The 18509-nt window shown below is 43.4% G+C and overlaps 1 protein-coding gene across 1 annotated transcript in view; it reads right to left on the bottom strand.

Moving 5' to 3' along the window:
• The window catches only part of LOC115082353 (transmembrane protein 241-like), a gene marked incomplete at its 3' end in the record, with an annotated part of 108408 nt that overhangs the window by 63247 nt on the left and 26652 nt on the right, over positions 1-18509 (bottom strand). Inside the window, exon 4 of the mRNA XM_029586589.1 lies at positions 6733-6758. Within this exon, the coding sequence (XP_029442449.1) occupies positions 6733-6758 (26 nt within the window). The remainder of the gene's footprint in view (positions 1-6732; positions 6759-18509) is intronic.

Genomic DNA, 18509 nt, shown 5'->3' with positions numbered 1-18509 from the left:
ATAAGTAATGGCCATTTCTTAAGTCTACTTGATTAGTAACAGTTTGATTTCTCCTCCAGGAATTTGTCCAAATCTTTTTTAAACCCAGCTACATTAACTGCCTTAATGACATCCTCTGGTAATGATTGTCAGAGCTTAATCGTGCATTGCGTGAAAAATAATTTTTTCTGATTTGTTTTGAATGTACTACTTACTAACTTCATATAGGGCCTACCTACTCCTTGTATTTTTTTTTTTTTAAGAGTAAATAACCAATTTACATTTACCCATTCTATTCCACTCATGATTTTGTAGACCTCTATCATATCCCCCACTCAGATGTTGAACAGATTCAACCTCTTTAGCCTTTACCATTTTGGTTGCCCTTCTCTGTAACTTTTCCAATGCAACTATATCTTTTTTTGAAATGCAGAGACCAGAACTGCACACAGTATTCTAAGTGTGGCCTCACCATGGAACAATACAGGGGCATTATGACATTTGCCATTTTATTCTCCATTCCTTCCCTAATAATTCCTAAACTTCTATTTACTTTTTTGACCACCGCCTCACACTGAATTGACACCCAGATCCTTTTCCTGGATGGTAACTCTTAATATGGAACCTAACATTGTGTAGCCACAGTGAGGGTTACTTTTCCTCATGTGCACCATTTTACACTTGTTCACATTAAAATTCATCTGCCATTTAAATGCCCAGTCTTCCAGTCTCGCAAGATCCTCCTGCAAGTTTTCACAATCCACTTGTGATTTAGCAACTTGGACTAATTTTATAGCATCTGCAAATTTGATCTCTTGACTCATTGTTACCTTTTCCAAATCATTTATAAAATGTATTAAAAAGCACCAATCCCACTACAGATCCCTGAAGCACGCCACTGTTTTCGCATCTCCACTGAGAAAACTGATCATTTAGTCATACTCTCGGTTTCTTACCTTTTAATAAGTTTGCAATCCACAACAGGGCATTGCCACCTAGTCCATGACTTTTTAATTTTCTCAGGAGTCTTACATGGGGCACTTTGCCAAATGCCTTATAAAAATCCAAATATACTACATCCACTGACTCACCACTATCTACATGTTTATTAACCCTTTCAAAAATGTTTAGTATATTGGTAAGGTAAGATTTCAGTTACGTGAATGCATGCTGGCTGTGTCTCATTAAACCATGTCTTTCTATATGTTCTGTGATTTTTTTTCTTTAGAATAGTTTCCACAATTTTTCCTGGCCCTGAACTCAGACTCCGTGGTCTATAGTTTCCTGGATCAACCCTGGAGCCCTCTTTAAAGATTAGAGATACACTGGCCACTCTCCAGTGTTCAGGCATAGCGGACGATCCCAATGATAGATTATAAAATACTAGTATCAGATCTGCAATTTCATGTTTTAGTTCTTTCAGAACTCTGGAATGTATACCATCTGGTCTGGCTGATTTGCTACTCTAATTTGAGAAAGTGTGAGGGAGCATATGAGAAACCATGTGAGCCAGGAACCGCATCTGTGACTGTATGAGAAATTGGTAAGTCAGAGTGTGTGTGTGTGTGTGCACATGTAAGCCAGTGAGCATACGTGAGTACATGAGTCACGCAGCATGTGTGAACATGTATGTGTGAGCGAGCATGTGTGCGCATGCGCATGTGTGTATGAGGGAGTATGTGTAAAAGCAAGTGTGTGAGAATGAATGTGCGTTAGAGAATGTGTTTATATTAGAGAGAGCTACAGTTTAAAACTCTGCTCTGCCTTTATTATAATGATGTCCGCCGGTTTAAAATGAAACTAGTTACGTCCCCTTGCTGCACAAAATGTGGTACTGCAGATGGTACACTGCTTCACCGGCTGGTTGACTGTCCGCTACTCCGACCCTTTTGGCAGGCGGTGTTGGCAGTGGTGGGGACCTGTATTGGTGTTCCTCTCAGTGTCACCGGCTGTATGGTACTCACCTGTGCATCGCTTAGACTTTTGCCCAGCAGCCGACCCAAGGCTGGATTTGAGCGGGTGGCTGTTATGATGGCCTGCCGGACTATTCTAGCCGTTTGGACAGAGCCATTAGCCGTGCCCACGATCGATGCTTGGTTTGGCAGGATGGCCTCCCTAGCACAATTAGAAAGACTGTATTTTTTGGCTGGCAAGCGGTGGCCGGACAAAATTTACTGTGCCTGCTGGGCCACTTATTTCAGTGCCTTCTCCAAATCTCTGCAAGATGGATTGCGCCTTAATGGTTATACTCTGCAATAGTCATTCAATGAGGGGGGGAGGGATGATTAAGGTGTGAGGGTGGGCTGATTGTGGTGTGTGTGGAGGGGGAGGGGGGTTCTGGTAGAAAAAGGAAAAATCAGGGAAGGGCGGTATAGTGGAACTTCATTTTGGATATATCATTATAGATGGTGGGATTTCACCTTTTGTTATATATTTCAAGTGCCTGTTTGGTATTTTGTTTACCGCTTCCCTGTTAATAAAAAGTATTTTGAAAAAAAAAAAAAAAGAAAGAGGAGAAAGTTTGAGCACACCTCTCTACCCTCGACTAATACAAGACAATCTCAGGGTAACTGGAGAGTGGGGACATTTTTTTTTTTTTACTTACTAATTTTAATTATTGAGTTTGATATACCTGCTATTTCAAAATATTTTATTGGTGTTTAGGAAATGTTTTAAAATTTGAGTTTTTAATTATTGGATGATCTACTCAATTGTTTTGAAATATTTTTGTTAATATGGTTTTATTATTATGACAATTTTTATATGTATTGATAATATTGTTTTATGAGGAATGATGGAGATTCCATTTTTCCATTGTTCACTGTATACAGAGAGTCTGGCTTGTTGTGATTTCCACTTCAGTTTTGGTCTCCATGTTTCTATTTATATTTTATAATTTCTTCTGTATTTGGTGAGGATCTGTCTGTTTAGCATATGTAACAGAGATGAGGTATTCTGTTAGTGTGTAGTTTTTGATTAGGGATCTATAGTAACCTGGCTTGTTCTATTTTTCTAGTAGGAGGTGTATTGGTGTTTTAGGGCCTGGTGTAATGTTTGCATTGGTGCTTTTTCATAGGTAGGGCTGTTACTGTTTGAATGCTGGGAATTAGTGCTGTTTTGGAATGCAAGGTTTACCATATTATATTTGGGAAAGCAGGATTCCATCTGGAGCTGTACTGCTTTGGGTCAATGGCTTTTCCCATTCACTCACACATTTTGTGTCACAATGTATATGGTCTTCCTTTCTGCACAGACAAATACAAACAAACATTCTCCTCTCAGACAAAAGACACACCCACACATAGAGAGCAAGACTGTCTGTGTGAAACATCTGGCTGGCAGTGTGCTTGTCCCATTACTGATTTGGTACTGTGCACTAACTTGTATATAGTTTCTGTTATAGTTCAATCCCATAGCATATCCCCATAGCATTTACTCATTGATGTTTGTATTTCTTGTAAGGGCTCCTCCCAAATATTATTTATATGTTGCCTAGTTTACTATGTTATCTGTTATTTGTAAGGGCTCCGCCCAATGGTTTTTTGTTCACTGTAAACCGATGCGATGTGCGAACGGTCATCGGTATAAAAGAAACGTTAAATAAATAAATAAATAAATACTGTAATTAGCAACTGATTCAAGAGACTAAAATCAGCCCAGGAATCCAAGATATGTATATGAGATGAAGCCAAACTTGTGGGGGGAGGGGACCAACTGATTGCATGGATGAATGGAGGACCTCAACTCAGTTTGCTTACCCCTGATCTAGGATATGTTCTACTACTTAGTTACGGGCCGATTCAGCAAAAGTCGTGAGAAAGCGTGCATGCGATTCAGGGGGGGAAAAAAGATGCAAATTAGGGCCTGCGGTAAAAAGAGGCACTAGGGACACGAGCGTGTCCCTAGTGCCTCCTTTTTGACAGGAGCGGCGGCTGTCAGCGGTTTTGACAGCAGACACTCAATTTTTCTGGCGTCTGTTCTCGAGCCTGCTGACAGCCACAGGTTCGGAAAACAGACGCCGGCTAAATTGAGCGTCCATTTTCCAACCCGCAGACCACCGGCCGATTTAAAATTTTTGGTTTTAATTTTTTTGTTTTTAATTTTGGGGCCTCAGACTTAAAATCGCTATGATATTAAGTCAGAGGGTGTACAGAAAAGCAGTTTTTTTCTGCTTTTCTGTACACTTTCCTGGTGCCGGCAGAAATGAACGCCTGCCTTTGGGCAGGCATTAATTTCTGAAAGTAAAATGTGCGGCTTGGCTGCACATTTTACTTTCTGTATTGCGTGGGAATAACTAATAGGGCCATCAACATGTATTTGCATGTCACGGGCGCTATTAGTTTCGGGGGGGGGGGGGTTGGACGCGCGTTTTCGACGCGCTATTACCCCTTACTGTATAAGGGGTAAAGCTAGCGCGTCGAAAACGCGCGTCCAAACCCGGGGTAACAGTGCGCTCCACCGGAGCGCACTGTACTGTATCGACCTGTTATTTAGGAAAAGTGAAACTTATGTTGGAATATTTTTTGGCTCAGTTCTGCCAGGTTCCAGCTCATATGATCGACCTATCAAGAGTCAGCTTGGCTTGCTTTTGGGAGCTGTTGAAGCACGCACTGTAGGGAAAGTGCACACGGGAGTCAGACAGAATCCTGTAGGCTGGTTTTGAAAAATCAGCCCGGGCTGATATTTTCCTGCAATCCGCCCATATTCATACCACACTATGTGCCCTGGGTTCCTTGATTTTTTGTCATTGCAGAAAAGGAAAACGAAGTGAAACAGTTAGAGAACAAAATCAACAGAACGACAGCACACGTATGACTCTGGTTACACTGGGTGAAGGTGCTAACAATCCACATGCCAACATTTTTTTTTTTTTTTAAACAACATTTTATGGTTGGAGACCTCAGCGTTATTTCACTGTTGGCTGCACTCATTTCTTTTCCTTAAGCGTTCCTGGTTCATTTGACAGTGCCAGGACTTGCTGCTTCCTACATACCCTCATAAAGGTTAACATGCATTAACAGAGGATGTTTACCAAAGGAAATAGTGCATATAATAATGCAGGCTTTGACTTCTATTTATATACCGGAATTTAATTTCTCTTAAGATAAATACCAACATGAATAACTTGGTCAACAAACCTTGGTGCTAATCTGAAGGGTTCAATACCTGCTTACACACAGTTTTTATGTAGATATTGCTCGTACTGTTATTTGTAAAAATTGCAAGGGAATGATTTTCTTTTTTCCAGAGTAAGAAGCATGTAAAAGAGCCAAATGCTTCCTGACAGAAGAGAACCTGTGTCATACCACAGATGCCTTGCATTTCCTTTACAGAAATAAAAGTATAACAAAGCTGTAGAGGTGATATTTTTATATTGGACTTAATACATTTTTGCATCACTTTTGAGAGTTATGCTCCTTTAAGGTCAATGCAAAATGAAGTCAGGATGGTACCTGAATATACAAGTGAACTGTAGATAGGTTATTGTTGGAGAACCGATAGCAGGTGGTCATCATTCAGACCACATAGCAATAGGTTAACATTCCCTGGCTATGGAACCTGAACTTTATGGGAAGAGTCTGCAGGGGCATCTAGATAGGATGTAACGTGTTTTAGTGAGCCAAGTCTCCATCTTCCTCTCTGCCTATTGTGTCAAGTCCCACCACCACAATCACTGTACAGAACCATGTAACTGTGGATATGTGTTTATTATTTTTCTCTCCCGGTTTCCCAAGTAAAGAATCATTGCATGCTGCCACAGAAAAAGTTGAGTCATTTTTGCTTCACAGCAAACGTTTCTCTTGTAGGTATGAGGGTCCCCGCTGCACACACCTAGTTCTGACCCTGAACAAGCAGATTGGGTCAGACGGTATCGGAGAAGAAAAATTCTAACAGTTACAACAGCAATGTTTTATTTTAAAATTCTTTTTATAGCTTTGAAAACAAAGGATGAAGAAGGATGTGTTTAAAGAGGTGAGAAAGTAAGATATTTTCTCACCCCTCTCTAAACATATCATATGCACTTTACAACTCTTTTTTTTAAAACAAACATTGCTTATGTACTTCTATCTACAGTTTTCTTATTTATTCAGATATATCATCCTTAACCCTCTCTGCACTAACATGATGACTTGTTAACCTTTACTTCTATGATGATTTAGGTCAATAAAAAGGCATTGCCTACTGCCAGCTTTTCTTAGTTGAACTTTATTTCTACAGAATTAGGTGGAGTAACACAGTATCCACACCAAAGAGCATTTCATACTAACCGAAACAGTAGTTCAGTCATTCAGCTTTCTATCTAGTCAACCGCACAAAGACCATTCAGATAAACTGCTGGAACTCATCACCACACAGGAAGGATACTAGAAGGGCTTCCACTCCCTTCCTCAATGTTTGTCGAATAGCAAGGGGAATTTAAAAGCCAGCCCCACCATGCAGACAGTGCCACGGCTCAGGGAATCCAGATTCAAACCAACCATCCTTCCCCACTCCACCCCATCCCCAAACTGTCAGGGTCAGTCAGGCCTGGTCATACCACAGAGATGGAATGTTCAGGCCTGAGGGAAGATGGCTGCCACTACTGTGAGCGAGTGACATGGATGGTGCACATGAAAGGCTCTGCCCTTTCAGCCTTCGGCTGGCAAAGAGCTCCATAGTTACCCAGGTATGTTATCTGAGGCAAAGAGACAAAAATTAAAAGATTTTAAAAAACATGGCATTGAGGAAGAGTTAAAAAAAAGACTGGCTTACCTCCATATTTTTATCAAAGATATATGCTGCAAGAAAACAAAATTTAAAATTAATTTTCCATATTAATGACCTCTATGAAATAGGTAAACAAGCATTTCCAGTGCAACAGCTTTGAGAAAATGGTATTCAGTAGATATATATTTCTGTTTCTGTGTGCGCCCTTTGGAGGCAGAAGCAGGGAGGCCAGAACTGTCTGTCACCAGCCACAATCAGAGGGAGAAGAGCCAAACAGCTCGCTTTTCATCCTTGGAGAGTGACTGTTGGTTTTGTAGCCCTGGGCCAGTATAATTTGCAGTGTTTCTACACCATAACCCAAGGATACCCCTCCCCCAATCTCTTGCCCAGGAATAGGCTTCGTGGCTGCTCTGTTGTAAGCTTACAAGCAATTGTTCAATATTTCATGTGCATGAAAAGCAAGTTTTTATTGAAAACAGTGTTATAACTTTTAAACAGTTTTGCAAATGAAAACTATGCATCCCATTTCTTTTAATTTTCCTCATTTCTTCCTGTTTTCTCTTAATCCACTTTCTTACTTCTCTCTCCTTCCTCCACACTTTCTAAAGGCTCTTTTTCTCTTCTCATCTGCTTATACTGCTAGGTCTTGGGTCTACCAACTCTCCCCCCTCCAGTTTTTCTTCCAATCTTCCATTTCTCTGCTTTTCTTTTTTTTCTGGGAGTCTGTCTTCTCATTCCTCCCTCTTTTGTGTTCCTCCTCTTTCTATTCCTAGCTCTGCTCCTTTCTCCCACTCATCCCTCCCTCATGGTGCATCCTTTCCATTTAATTAGATATCTGACCAATGAGCACCTCCCCCGCTGCTGTCACAGCATAGCTCTACTCAACATGAGCCATGTGAATACAGCTGCAACAGTAGTAGAGGAGACTGCAGGGGAAAGAAAAAAAAAAAAAAAAAAGGAGGTGGTAGTAGAAGCAGTGGGCTGGATTGCAAGACATTGGTGCCATGGGATGGAGGCCTCAGCAGGAAGTTTGGGGAGAGACAGATCAGGAGCAGCAGCAGCGGTCAGCAGGAGGCTCAGGGAGAGGTAGGCAGTTTCCTGCAATAAGAATGTGGAAGTGTCAGAGCTGGGAGGCCTGGCCCAGTGGCACGTGCAGGGTGCATCCATTCGGAGAGTCTCGGATTCTTGGACTGGGTCTTCCACCCAGTTATGGGCACACAGGGCCCGTGCCCAGGGTCTCAGATTCTTCATCCGCTGGCAGCACCCGTCTCACCGGTAGCCAAGGAAAATAAGGCGAGGCCCGGAGAGAAACAGAGAGAGAGAGCGCGTGTGCGAGAGAGAATGAACATGTGTGAATATGAAAGAGGATAAAGTCTGAGCGCCTCTCTATCCCTCCCCTATTAATCAATGACTATGTTTACTGTTTAATTTACAGCTCCCCTCACCCTCCAAAGTTCGAGGCAGGGAACAGTTAAAATAAAAATAAATCTTTCAACAAAAAACTAAAGACATAAAAATGATACAGAAACTGAAAGTGTAATCAACAGTGCCCAGCAAAGGGAAACTGGCTCAGCGAGGATGATTAGTCTGTCAGGCCATAGTCATCTCTACGTAGGAGTGTCTTCATGAACTTGTTGAAGGCCGAGGCATCATGCCCGAGATGACCAGGAAGCAAGTTCCAAAGCAAAGGACAAGCAACTGAGAAAGCTCGGTCACTAGTCACAGTAAGGTGCGCAAAACACATTTTGGGTACCTGATTAGCAGATCTTAAGGCCCTCAGAGGACCATAAATCCTTAGCATGGAGTTAATCTAAGGGGTATCTGAGTGATTAAGAAGTTTGTGTAATAGATTCAGGATTATAAATTTCACTCGCCAATGGATAGGGAGCCAGTGCAATGAGCAAAGGACCAAGAAGATAAGATTTCATAGCCTTGAACTTGTAAGGATCTGTGCAGCAGCAATCTGTACAATCTGGAAGGATCCGAGATAAAGCTGGTCAGTAACCCACAGTAAAAAGAGCTGCAGTAATCAAGAGCAGGAAAAAAAACAAAACCCAGAATTTGAAGTACATGCTGGAAATCTAGGGTGACTTGAAATCAAAAAGTCCCCAGCTATGGGGTGTGGGTGATTTTTTTAAATCCCTATTACTTATAATTATTAGGTGTTATAGGTTGTGTCTGTTTTGAAATATTTTATTGGTGTTTGGGAAATTAAGTGTGTTTTTAATTAATACAGGTTATTCTGTTTGTCAGCTGTTTATAAATATTTATTCTGTTTATTTGTATGGTTTAACTACTATGATGGATGTTTTATATGCCTTGGTCAGATCAGGTTTTGTCCGCACATTTCTTTTTATACTTTATAGCCTCTCTATTCTGTATTTGGTGTTAATCCATCTGCGCTCTGCATGTGTGACTGAGGTGAGGTATTCTGCTAGTGTGTAGTTTCTGTGCAAGGATCTACAGCAGCCTGACTTGTTCTGTTTTCCTAATAGGAGGGGTATTGATGTGTTAGAGCCTGGTGCACTATCTGCAGTGTTGCCTTTTCATGGATAGGGTTGTTACTGTGAGTTTGGACGTTAAGTGTATTATGATACGGCAGGTTTGATATAGGTTCTGAGTATATTTTTTGCAGGATTTTGCTTTATTACACAATGTTCCTGAAGCGACACCAAAATTCAAATATTTTTCTATAGTTAGTCGGTAAGGTGAAGTGTCTTAGTTCAACTATTCAGCCTTTGTTGGGGGAAGTTTCTGTGAATGTAGGGTATTGTAGTACTCGAGGTGCAGGATTTATACTGGGATTCTGCCCTTTCCTGTATAAGACTCTAGACTTCACTCCCATACAGAAGAATTTTATTGATTGATGCAATCAAATAATTTTAGTGGTAATTTTACAAGATGGTTTAAACTGGCCAGGGGTTTCTTTGTTCAGAAAGTCTGTCTGTCTAGAGATAGAGGGCTGGTTCTTCCTTTAGGCAAACTAGGCAGACATCTAGAATGCCAACATCTGGGGGGGGGGGGGGGGGCAGCAAAGTCTCAGAAATCTCCAGGTGCTACCCATTCACTTTTAAGGAAGGCACAATATTTCTGGGTCTACCTTGCCACTTGCCATCAGTGACAGCTGGGCCAAAGTCCATCCACTCTCTCTCTCTCTTTCCTGCTAGATCTCTCTTCTTGACTGGGCCATTGCCCGCTCCCTTCCCCATTGCCCTCCTTGTCAGTATTGGGACCACACAGCTGGCAACTGTGGCCACCGCTGATGTTTTCCCTGCTCTTTCCTCAGCCAGCAGATGTCAGGGAGGGGGGGAAGCACAAGGCTGAAGTTTCACCCTAGGGTGCCCGATTCCCTATAGAAATGCCATTGGCCCGATTCCCTATAGAAATGCCATTGGCCTGTTTCTGCATGGACAGAATTTGGTAAGAAGCAAGTACGGCAAGAGCCACGTGACCCTCATCGGGCTTGAACTAACAAGGTGGTTCATCTGTCACAGATCGTACAACATGATTCCCCGATAATAACTACATGGGAAAGTAGAGAAAAGATCATTTCAGATGTAAAAGTGTGATATCTAATTATGTGTTTTGATAGGATTGTTCGGGTGGCGGGAAGCTGCTGACCATGATTGAGTTGTCTAATTCTCAAAATCTTGGGGGAAGAGAGGGCTTATAAACCTGTGCCACGAATCTTTTAGGTACCTAGGAACGCCTCTGCTTCCGCCTGAGTTAGCCAGGGCTGGGATACAGTGGAAGCAGAGTTCACATCCCTGTGGGGAGTGAGGGGTGTGAAGGAGTCATGGTCATCATGAAGGATGATATCTGGCAGCCAATCTAGAGCCCATGGTACAGGTTTCTGGAGGAAGCCCTGCTGCGTGGCTCCCAGTCTCAGGTCTATTGCTGATGGACAGTAAGTAGGAGACTATTAAAACAGGGAGAAGGGTCCCCGAGGAGTTGTGAATGAAGGCTATGTGTGTCAGGATCACAATCCTGGTTCCAACTGAACTGGAAGAAAAAGAAAAAATGAGCAACTACCAGGCAAAAAAAAAAGTAAGAGCTCTAGCGGCATTAAAAAGGGTACCAGAGATGTTACAATGAGAAAGAAACATTTATGAAAAGAAGGCTCTGGTATACTGAAGTAACGTTTTATATCAGTCTAGTAATTCCTTGCCTCTTGTTGCATTTTTTTTCACCGATGTAAAATTTGAGGGTTTTATTGTCTTAGTGTACCACACTGACAGGCCTAAGGACAACAGGCTAAAGAGGATTTCATAATTGCATAATATATTTAGACAATGACAAAAGTGGTAAAAATAATAATTGCAGGGAATATTTCTAAAAATAAAAAATTATTCTGGCATCTCTAATGACTGATCTCAAAATATAAGACATCCAAGTCACCAATAACAAGTCTCAAAAGAACAAGCTAAGGATTAAAGACAGAACACTTTTGAACTGCAACGAACAATTCATTATTGAAGCTATGAAGATAAAAATAATTTGTATGATTTGCCTGAAAATTTCAGTGGAGGAAAGGCAAGATTAAATGTTTGCTTCGTTTTACAAAACTGCTAAAGATAAGCACCAGCGATAGCATATTTAAATTGATTGGAAACAATGTTTCAGGATAATTTGAAAGAAACCCCACAAAACATGGCATATATCGGGATCCTAGATTGCTACTGATATTAGTAGTAGAACTCAGCAGGATGGGTCAAGCCTGTTGCTTCAATTTATATATTTTGCTGCTGTACCACACAAATAGACAGTAAAGGAGTAGATAATTGCTGATAAAGTCCAACTGGCCCACCCAGTCTGCCTAGCTGTTTCCATCTACACTGCTCTAGCTATATCATTTTTTCAGTTATTGTGTGTGTTTGGTTGTAAACCGTTTTGATTAATTCTCTGAATTGTAAAGGCGGTATATAAACATTTTTAAATAAATAAATAAGATAAAATATCCCTGCTGTCAGCCATACAAGTCTGACTGCCTGCAGGATATCACTCCTTATCCAAATCAGTTTTTGTTCTCTTCTTCACTGGTTCTCTCCCATTCTAGGTTAATGAGCATACAAAGTTCCCATGCTTAAACCAGTACCCAGGCTCCTCACCTCCTCCCCAATGTCGTGTACCTTGCATCTTTCAACTCCGTTCTTACCACTTTCCCTGCATCTGTCCCAAGCAGGTTTAAAAATTCTGTTACAGTTTTGGTTTCCACTGACTTAACGGGTGGGTTATTCCAGGGATCTATCCTATCACCCACTCAGTAGTTTCGATCCTTCCAAATTCATAACATGACCCCTTGTCTTGAATTTGCATTTCTATAGAAAATGTCACCCGGGTTGTACTTTATTGAAGCCTGACAAAAATTTGAATGTTTCTACCATATCTCCTCTTTACCTAGTAAATAAGCTTGTGTTGACTATGAAAACTCTACAGAACAAATTACAATTATTTATAATTATTATATATAGGGAAGGATCAATTTTGAAATTACAGCAGTTGAGGACTAACAGGAAGCCTGTAGATCAGGCAAGACAGTACAGGCAACGACAAGGAGGTGTTAGTGGAGGCAAAGTATTCTATATACACGCCAGTGGGTTTCAGAGATTAGCAAGGTCTTTATTACAATACTATAGTAGAGCTGACAGGAGCCCTTGGGCAAGTTACTTTATCTCACTAGGCCTCGGTGACCCAAGTAAGGATAAGGTATTTGACTATCTGGCTTCCTCAGTCAATAAAGTAAAATTAATAATACCTGAATATTTGTAATATCATGGATCACATATACAAAGAAATAAATCCTCTCAATTCCATATGTAAGTTAAATATAGGCTTATCCTGGGAAAACACTATTTTATATGACTGAGGATGTAAATGTTCAAAACAACCAAATTAAGCAGGATCAAAGACTTTGGTGCTGGGGGCCACAGAAGAGAAAGAGAACCAATTTGTCGGCATTTGAAGTAATGCACCAGAAAAAATGGAGGGGGATGAGAGGAATGAGAAATTATTACTTACCTGATAATTTCATATTCTTTAGGACAGTCAGATAAATCCAGAACAAGTGAGTTATGCACCTCTACCAGCAGATGGAGACGGAGCAAACTGATGTCACAGTATATACACTCCTGCAGTGACATCAGCCTGCCAATGCTCTCTTCAAAAGCAACTGTGGACCGACTAGCAAAATTAAACAAACAAACAATTATTTCAATACTCAGCTAACAGGCAACACTGAGTTCAGACAAGAATGTTTTAACACTAATCTAGGGACTGGACGAACACTTACCAGTAATCCCTATAACACATAGCCATGGAGGAGGACCATAATACAATCATTCAGCAGCCAAGGGAGGGAAGCTGGATTCATCTGACTGTCCTAAAGAAAAGGAAAGGAAATTATCAGGTTAGTAGTAATTTCTCATTTCTTAGTGTCCAGTCAGATTAATCCAGAACAAGTGCGATGTACCCAAGATACTCCTGAATAGGGCGAGAGGCTGCCCGTGGTCCAGTCAAAACTGCACGTGCAAAGGCTGTGCCTCCTGGGCTTGCACATCCAGATAATACCTGGCAAACGTCGACGGGAGACAACAATTTGAATTCCGCCCGGTGACACTACTTAAGCTCTAGTGGAATAAGCCCTGATCTGAGTAGGTAACAGCTTCCCAGCATCAATGTATGCAGCTGTGACTACTTCCTAATCCTAATCCAGCGAGCTATGGTAGTCCACGAGGCCAGCTCTCCCTGACTAGTACTGCTGTGAAGAACAAACAGGTGATAAGTAACCTCCAGATACTGGACAATATGTCTCTTGACATCCAAAGGTTACAACAGACTATACTCCTCACATCTTTCCCTTTGTCCAGAGAGGGCAGGGAGATGGACTAATTCAAGTGAAAGTCAGTGACCACCTTCGGTAGAAAAGAAGGAACAATATACAGCTGTACCGCTCCTAGAGTCACCTAGAGGAATGGCTCCCGGCAAGACAAGGCCTGCAGTTCAGAAATCCTATGCGCAGAACAAATTGCCACTAGAAATACCATTTTCAAGGTCAGTAACCACAAGCTCATGTTACGCATCTGTCTAAACATAGGGCCCGCTAAGAAATCCAATACTAAATTGAGTCTCCATAAGGGCACCGGAAACTGCAAAGGATGATGAAGATGTTTCACTCCTTTAGGAAATGGGCCACATCAGGATGAGCTGACAGAGATCCACCATTCACCTGACCTCTGAAACAGGCGAGAGCCACTTCTTGTACTTTTAAGGAATGAAAGGCCAAGCCTTCATTTAAGCCATCTTGCAAAAATTCCAAAATTAGCAATATCTTGACCGAACAAGGAAGAGTACCTCAATCCTCACACCAGGCCTCAAACACTGCAAAAACCCGCACATAGGCCAAGGAAGTGGAGAACTTTCCAGCTCTTAGCAAAGTGGAAATCACTGCCTCAAGAGTATTCACGTTTCAGCAAGTGAGCCCTTTCAAGGGCCATACCAAAAGACAAAATCAAGTGGATCTTCATGAAGAATAGGACCTTGCCACAACAGAACCTTGGACCAGAAGCCAAAGGGGCGATTCTGCTAGAAGCCACCATAGATCCGCATACCATGGTCTCCTGGGCCAATCTGGAGCAACCAAGAGCACCATCCCTCTGTGGTACTCGATCGTTCTGACTAATCTGCCCAACAAAGCCGGAGGAGGAAAGGCATACAGAAACTTGTCTTCCGAACACTCCTGCACCAAGGTATCTATCCCTAATGACATCTGATCTCTCCTGTGACTGAAGAATCGTGGAGCTTTCGCAATGCGAGAAGTAGCCAGCAAGTCTAGAACGGGAAACCCCAGCAATCCAGAATCAGTTGAAACGTCTCATTTGATAGCGCCCATTCTCCTGGGTGTAGACTTTCCCTGCTGAGAAAGTCTGCTTTTACATTGTCTTTTCCTGCTGTGAGGCTGAGATCATCTGGAGATGTAGTTCGGCCCAGTCTACAAGTTGATCTATCTCCTGCAACACTTGTTGGCTCTTGGTTCCTCCCTGCAGATTTATGAAAGCCAGTGTCATTGCGTTGTCCGACATTATCCGGGACTGCTTGACCCTGAGGCCTGTCAAGCTGCAAACATGCCAGCTGGATTGCTCTGGCTTCCAAATTATTGTTGTTTAAGAGAGACTCTTCTGCATCCCAGCACCCTTGCATTGTCAGATCCTGACAGTAAGCTCCCAAGCCAGACCAAAAGGCAGTGCCCTAAATTGATAATGGCATCCCAGAACTGTGAACCACAAAAAACATTGATGCTCTAGTTGAATGGGAATGTGAAGATATGCTTCAGACAGGTCCAACGAGGTCAGAAATTCCCTCGACTGTAAGGCTATTACCAAGCACAAGGTCTCCGTGTGAAATTGAGTCACCCACAGACAACGGTTGACACCTTTGAGATCCAGGATGGGACAAAAGGATCCCTCTTTCTTGGGCACAATGAAATAAACTGAATATTGCCCCGTATTTTCTAGAGACATGGGCACCAGAATCACAGAGGTCAGACTGAGTATCCTCCACTGCATGCTTCTTCTGCAGCGAGTGGCAGAGAGAGACCATGAACATGTCCCAAGGAATACTGCAAAACTCCAGCATATATCCTTCAGGACCCATTGATCCAATATGCCAATATGATCTCTACCCACCTCTGATAAAAGAGAGAGAGAGGGGCATCCCCCTATCTCCTGTTCCCAGGGGTGGGTTGGCAAACCTTCATTGGGAGGCTCGGGAGGATCCACTACCCCAGCCTGCACCCCTTCTGGGCTGTCTGGGATGAAAAGACTGAAACCTACCAAAAGGTTGAGTCTTCAGAAAGGTCACTACTCTAAACCACTTGGTTCCCCTAGCATGACCTCTCATGCTAAAGGAGCGTGGTTGTCTGCTTCTTATCCTCCAGTAATTCGCCCCACTTACTGCCCATTTTCGCCATTTTACTACCAAACAAAAGGGAGTCTTTAAAGGGCAATTTCAAGAGGTTAGCCTTGGAGGTCACATCGGCAGACCAATTTCTGAGCCATAACTGATGCTTGGCAGCTATTACCAAAGCCACCCCTCTGGCTGAGGTGTGGTCCAAACTGCAGCTTGCATCTGCCAAGAAAGCATCCGCTGGCTCCATAACTGCCCTGGAATTCAGCCAAGAGTCATCAACTCCTTGAGAGAGAAGTAAACAAGAGCGAGCTACCAGGGAACAAGAAGCTATTTGCAAAGTCACTGCCACTGCTTCAAATGCCTGCTTAAGGATAGTTTCAATCCTCCTATCGTGTACATCCTTCAAGCCCACCCCTCCCTCCACAAGATAGTCATCCGTTTGGAGACTGCACAAACAAGTGCATCCACCTTCGGAAAATGTAAACGCTCTCTTACCATCAGATCCAACGGGTATAGGCCTTCCAAAACCCGACCTCCTTTGAAATTTGCCTCTGGGGTGCCCCACTCAAGATTAATCAATTCCTGAATGGCCTCAATCACATGGAAAAAAACACAAAAGGCTTTACACAGAGAAACCAAAATGGGATTTTTCTTTGGCTCAAATATGGAATATTTCCCCGGGTACTCCCAGCATTTTCAAGGTGTGTGAAATCAGGGCTAGCAGTTCATGTCTATGGAATAACTGTAGCATAGTCCTATATAGTTCTAGTCCTGGAGAAATTTCACCATCCTCAAGAGAGTCAGGATCGGTGTCATCATCCATGCCATCCAGATCTCCATTGGGTAGTCCCACTGCCGCTCTAGGAGTACTCTGGCGCTTACCAGTAGGTCCAGGCAAGGTTTGCACCTGCAACCTTGCCCTGGGAACATTGGACAGGGCTGAGGATTGCAAACCCTGGAAAAATTCTACTCATGAAAATGTAGAAGTATCCAGACCAGAAGGTACCTGCACAGCATACTCACTGAGCTGCCTTCCCCTGCTGAAGAGCCAGTTAGGGGAGTTGCAAAATCAGGCGCCCCACCTGAAAAGTCTTTACCCAGACCTACATCCAGCTGGGAAGAACAAAGCTTAGTGAAATCAGAGGAAGATAATTCTCCTTGAGCCTCCAAACAGCGCTGGCACAAGTCAGTAGGAACTCAAGGTTGAGAAGCCCTAATATGACAGGCAGTGCAAAGAGAAAGGCACTTAAGTTCCCTAGATGTAGGCACCATTAGGCCAGCAGCGCACTGATCAATGGCTGGAAGCATGTGTCTAGAATTTTTTTTTTTTTAATCGTCCAAAAATTCAAGGCATCAACCTAGGCATCCAAAAATTAGGCATACAAAACCTAGGCATCTCACATCTAGGCGCCATAAAAAATTAAATGCACAGCAACGCTCAACTTGTGCGCACAGATTACTAGGCCTGCCTAAGCATCCAAAAACTGGACACGCAGCTAGACTCACACACCAAACCAACAATCCTGTAGAGAGCAGCCTAAAGAAAGCATGTGAAACGCTGTTGAGGCTCACCACACGGCACAGCAAAAAAGCCTCAGAGTGGGGCCTAGCCTTCAGAGGCTGCTCAACCCACCAGGCTGCCGGTGTTCCTCGACCTCCCACGGAGAGGGACGAATGTTGGAACAGCACACTGAGCAAGGAGACCAGCAGGAGGAGGAACCCTACAGCAAAAAAACCTCCTCCTCTGTGTCTATTTTTTTTTTTTTTAATTTACCTGAGCTCAGCCTTACCTATCTGAGCACAGAGACTGTCTCCAGCTGAGGGGGGAGAGGGCATTTGCTGTCACTGCTGCGCTAGCCCTCCTGCACCCACTACCTTTCAGCTGCTTAACAGCTAAGTCCATGCCAGCTGAAACATCAACTACCGGACCAAAGCATTCATCTGAGGAACCACAGAAATCATCTTAGGAATTCCCAACTGGGGGTGGGATCTTTTGATATCACTGCAGGGGAATGGAGAAAATTTATTTTCCTTATTTTTCCTTTTTTTTAAATCGAAGCAATCCCCATCTGCTGGAGACGGAGAATACTGGCAGGCTGGTGTCACTGCAGGGGTATATATACCGTGACATCAGTTTGCTCCATCTCCTGGTGGAGATGCATAACCCACTTGTTCTGGATTCATCTGTCTGGACACTAAGAAATCCTCATTTACAAACAGGTCAAAAATATGTTATTGGTCAACAATTACTGCTTTCTGGGGACCCATTAATAAGCAGCCACGCATCATTAAGAAAGACAGCAGAGAAATACTTTAGGGCAGTGGTTCTCAACCGGTGTGTCGCGACACACCAGTGTGTCGCGGCTCCCGGTGTTCCACTGCCCCGCTTGTGCTTCCCTTCTCCCTAGGGGCGGGGCCGAAGAATGAAGAGACGCTGCGCACCAACGTCAGCGGGGCCGAAGAACGAAAAGACCTGCGCGCCGACGTCAGCGGGGCCGAAGAACGAAGAGACGCTGCACGCCAACGCCAGCGGGGCCGAAGAACGAAAAGACCTGCGCGCCGACGTCAGCGGGGCCGAAGAACGAAGAGACGCTGCGCGCCAACGCCAGCGGGGCCGAAGAACGAAGAGACGCTGCGCGCCGCAGTCAGCGGGGCCGAAGAACGAAGAGACGCTGCGCGCCACCGGCAGCTGAAGAGCAGAGAAACCTGTGCGTCACCAGCGGCGGGGCCGAAGAACAAAGAGATGCTGCGCGCCGCTGCCGGCGGCTGAAGAGCAGAGAGACCCTGCACACTGCAGGAGGTGGCTGGAGAGACGTTGCGTACCGCGGGAGGTCAGGCCAGAGGTGGCTGAGAAGTGGAGGCCAAACAATGAGAAGAGGCTCCATGTGAGCTTGTGTGCTTGTGGTAGAATGGGTGCC

This window comes from Rhinatrema bivittatum, unplaced genomic scaffold (genome assembly GCF_901001135.1).
Source record: "Rhinatrema bivittatum unplaced genomic scaffold, aRhiBiv1.1, whole genome shotgun sequence".
Lineage (NCBI taxonomy): Eukaryota > Metazoa > Chordata > Amphibia > Gymnophiona > Rhinatrematidae > Rhinatrema > Rhinatrema bivittatum.
The sequence above is the reverse complement of the archived record's forward strand: the minus strand, read 5'-3'. Positions and strand labels throughout refer to the sequence as shown.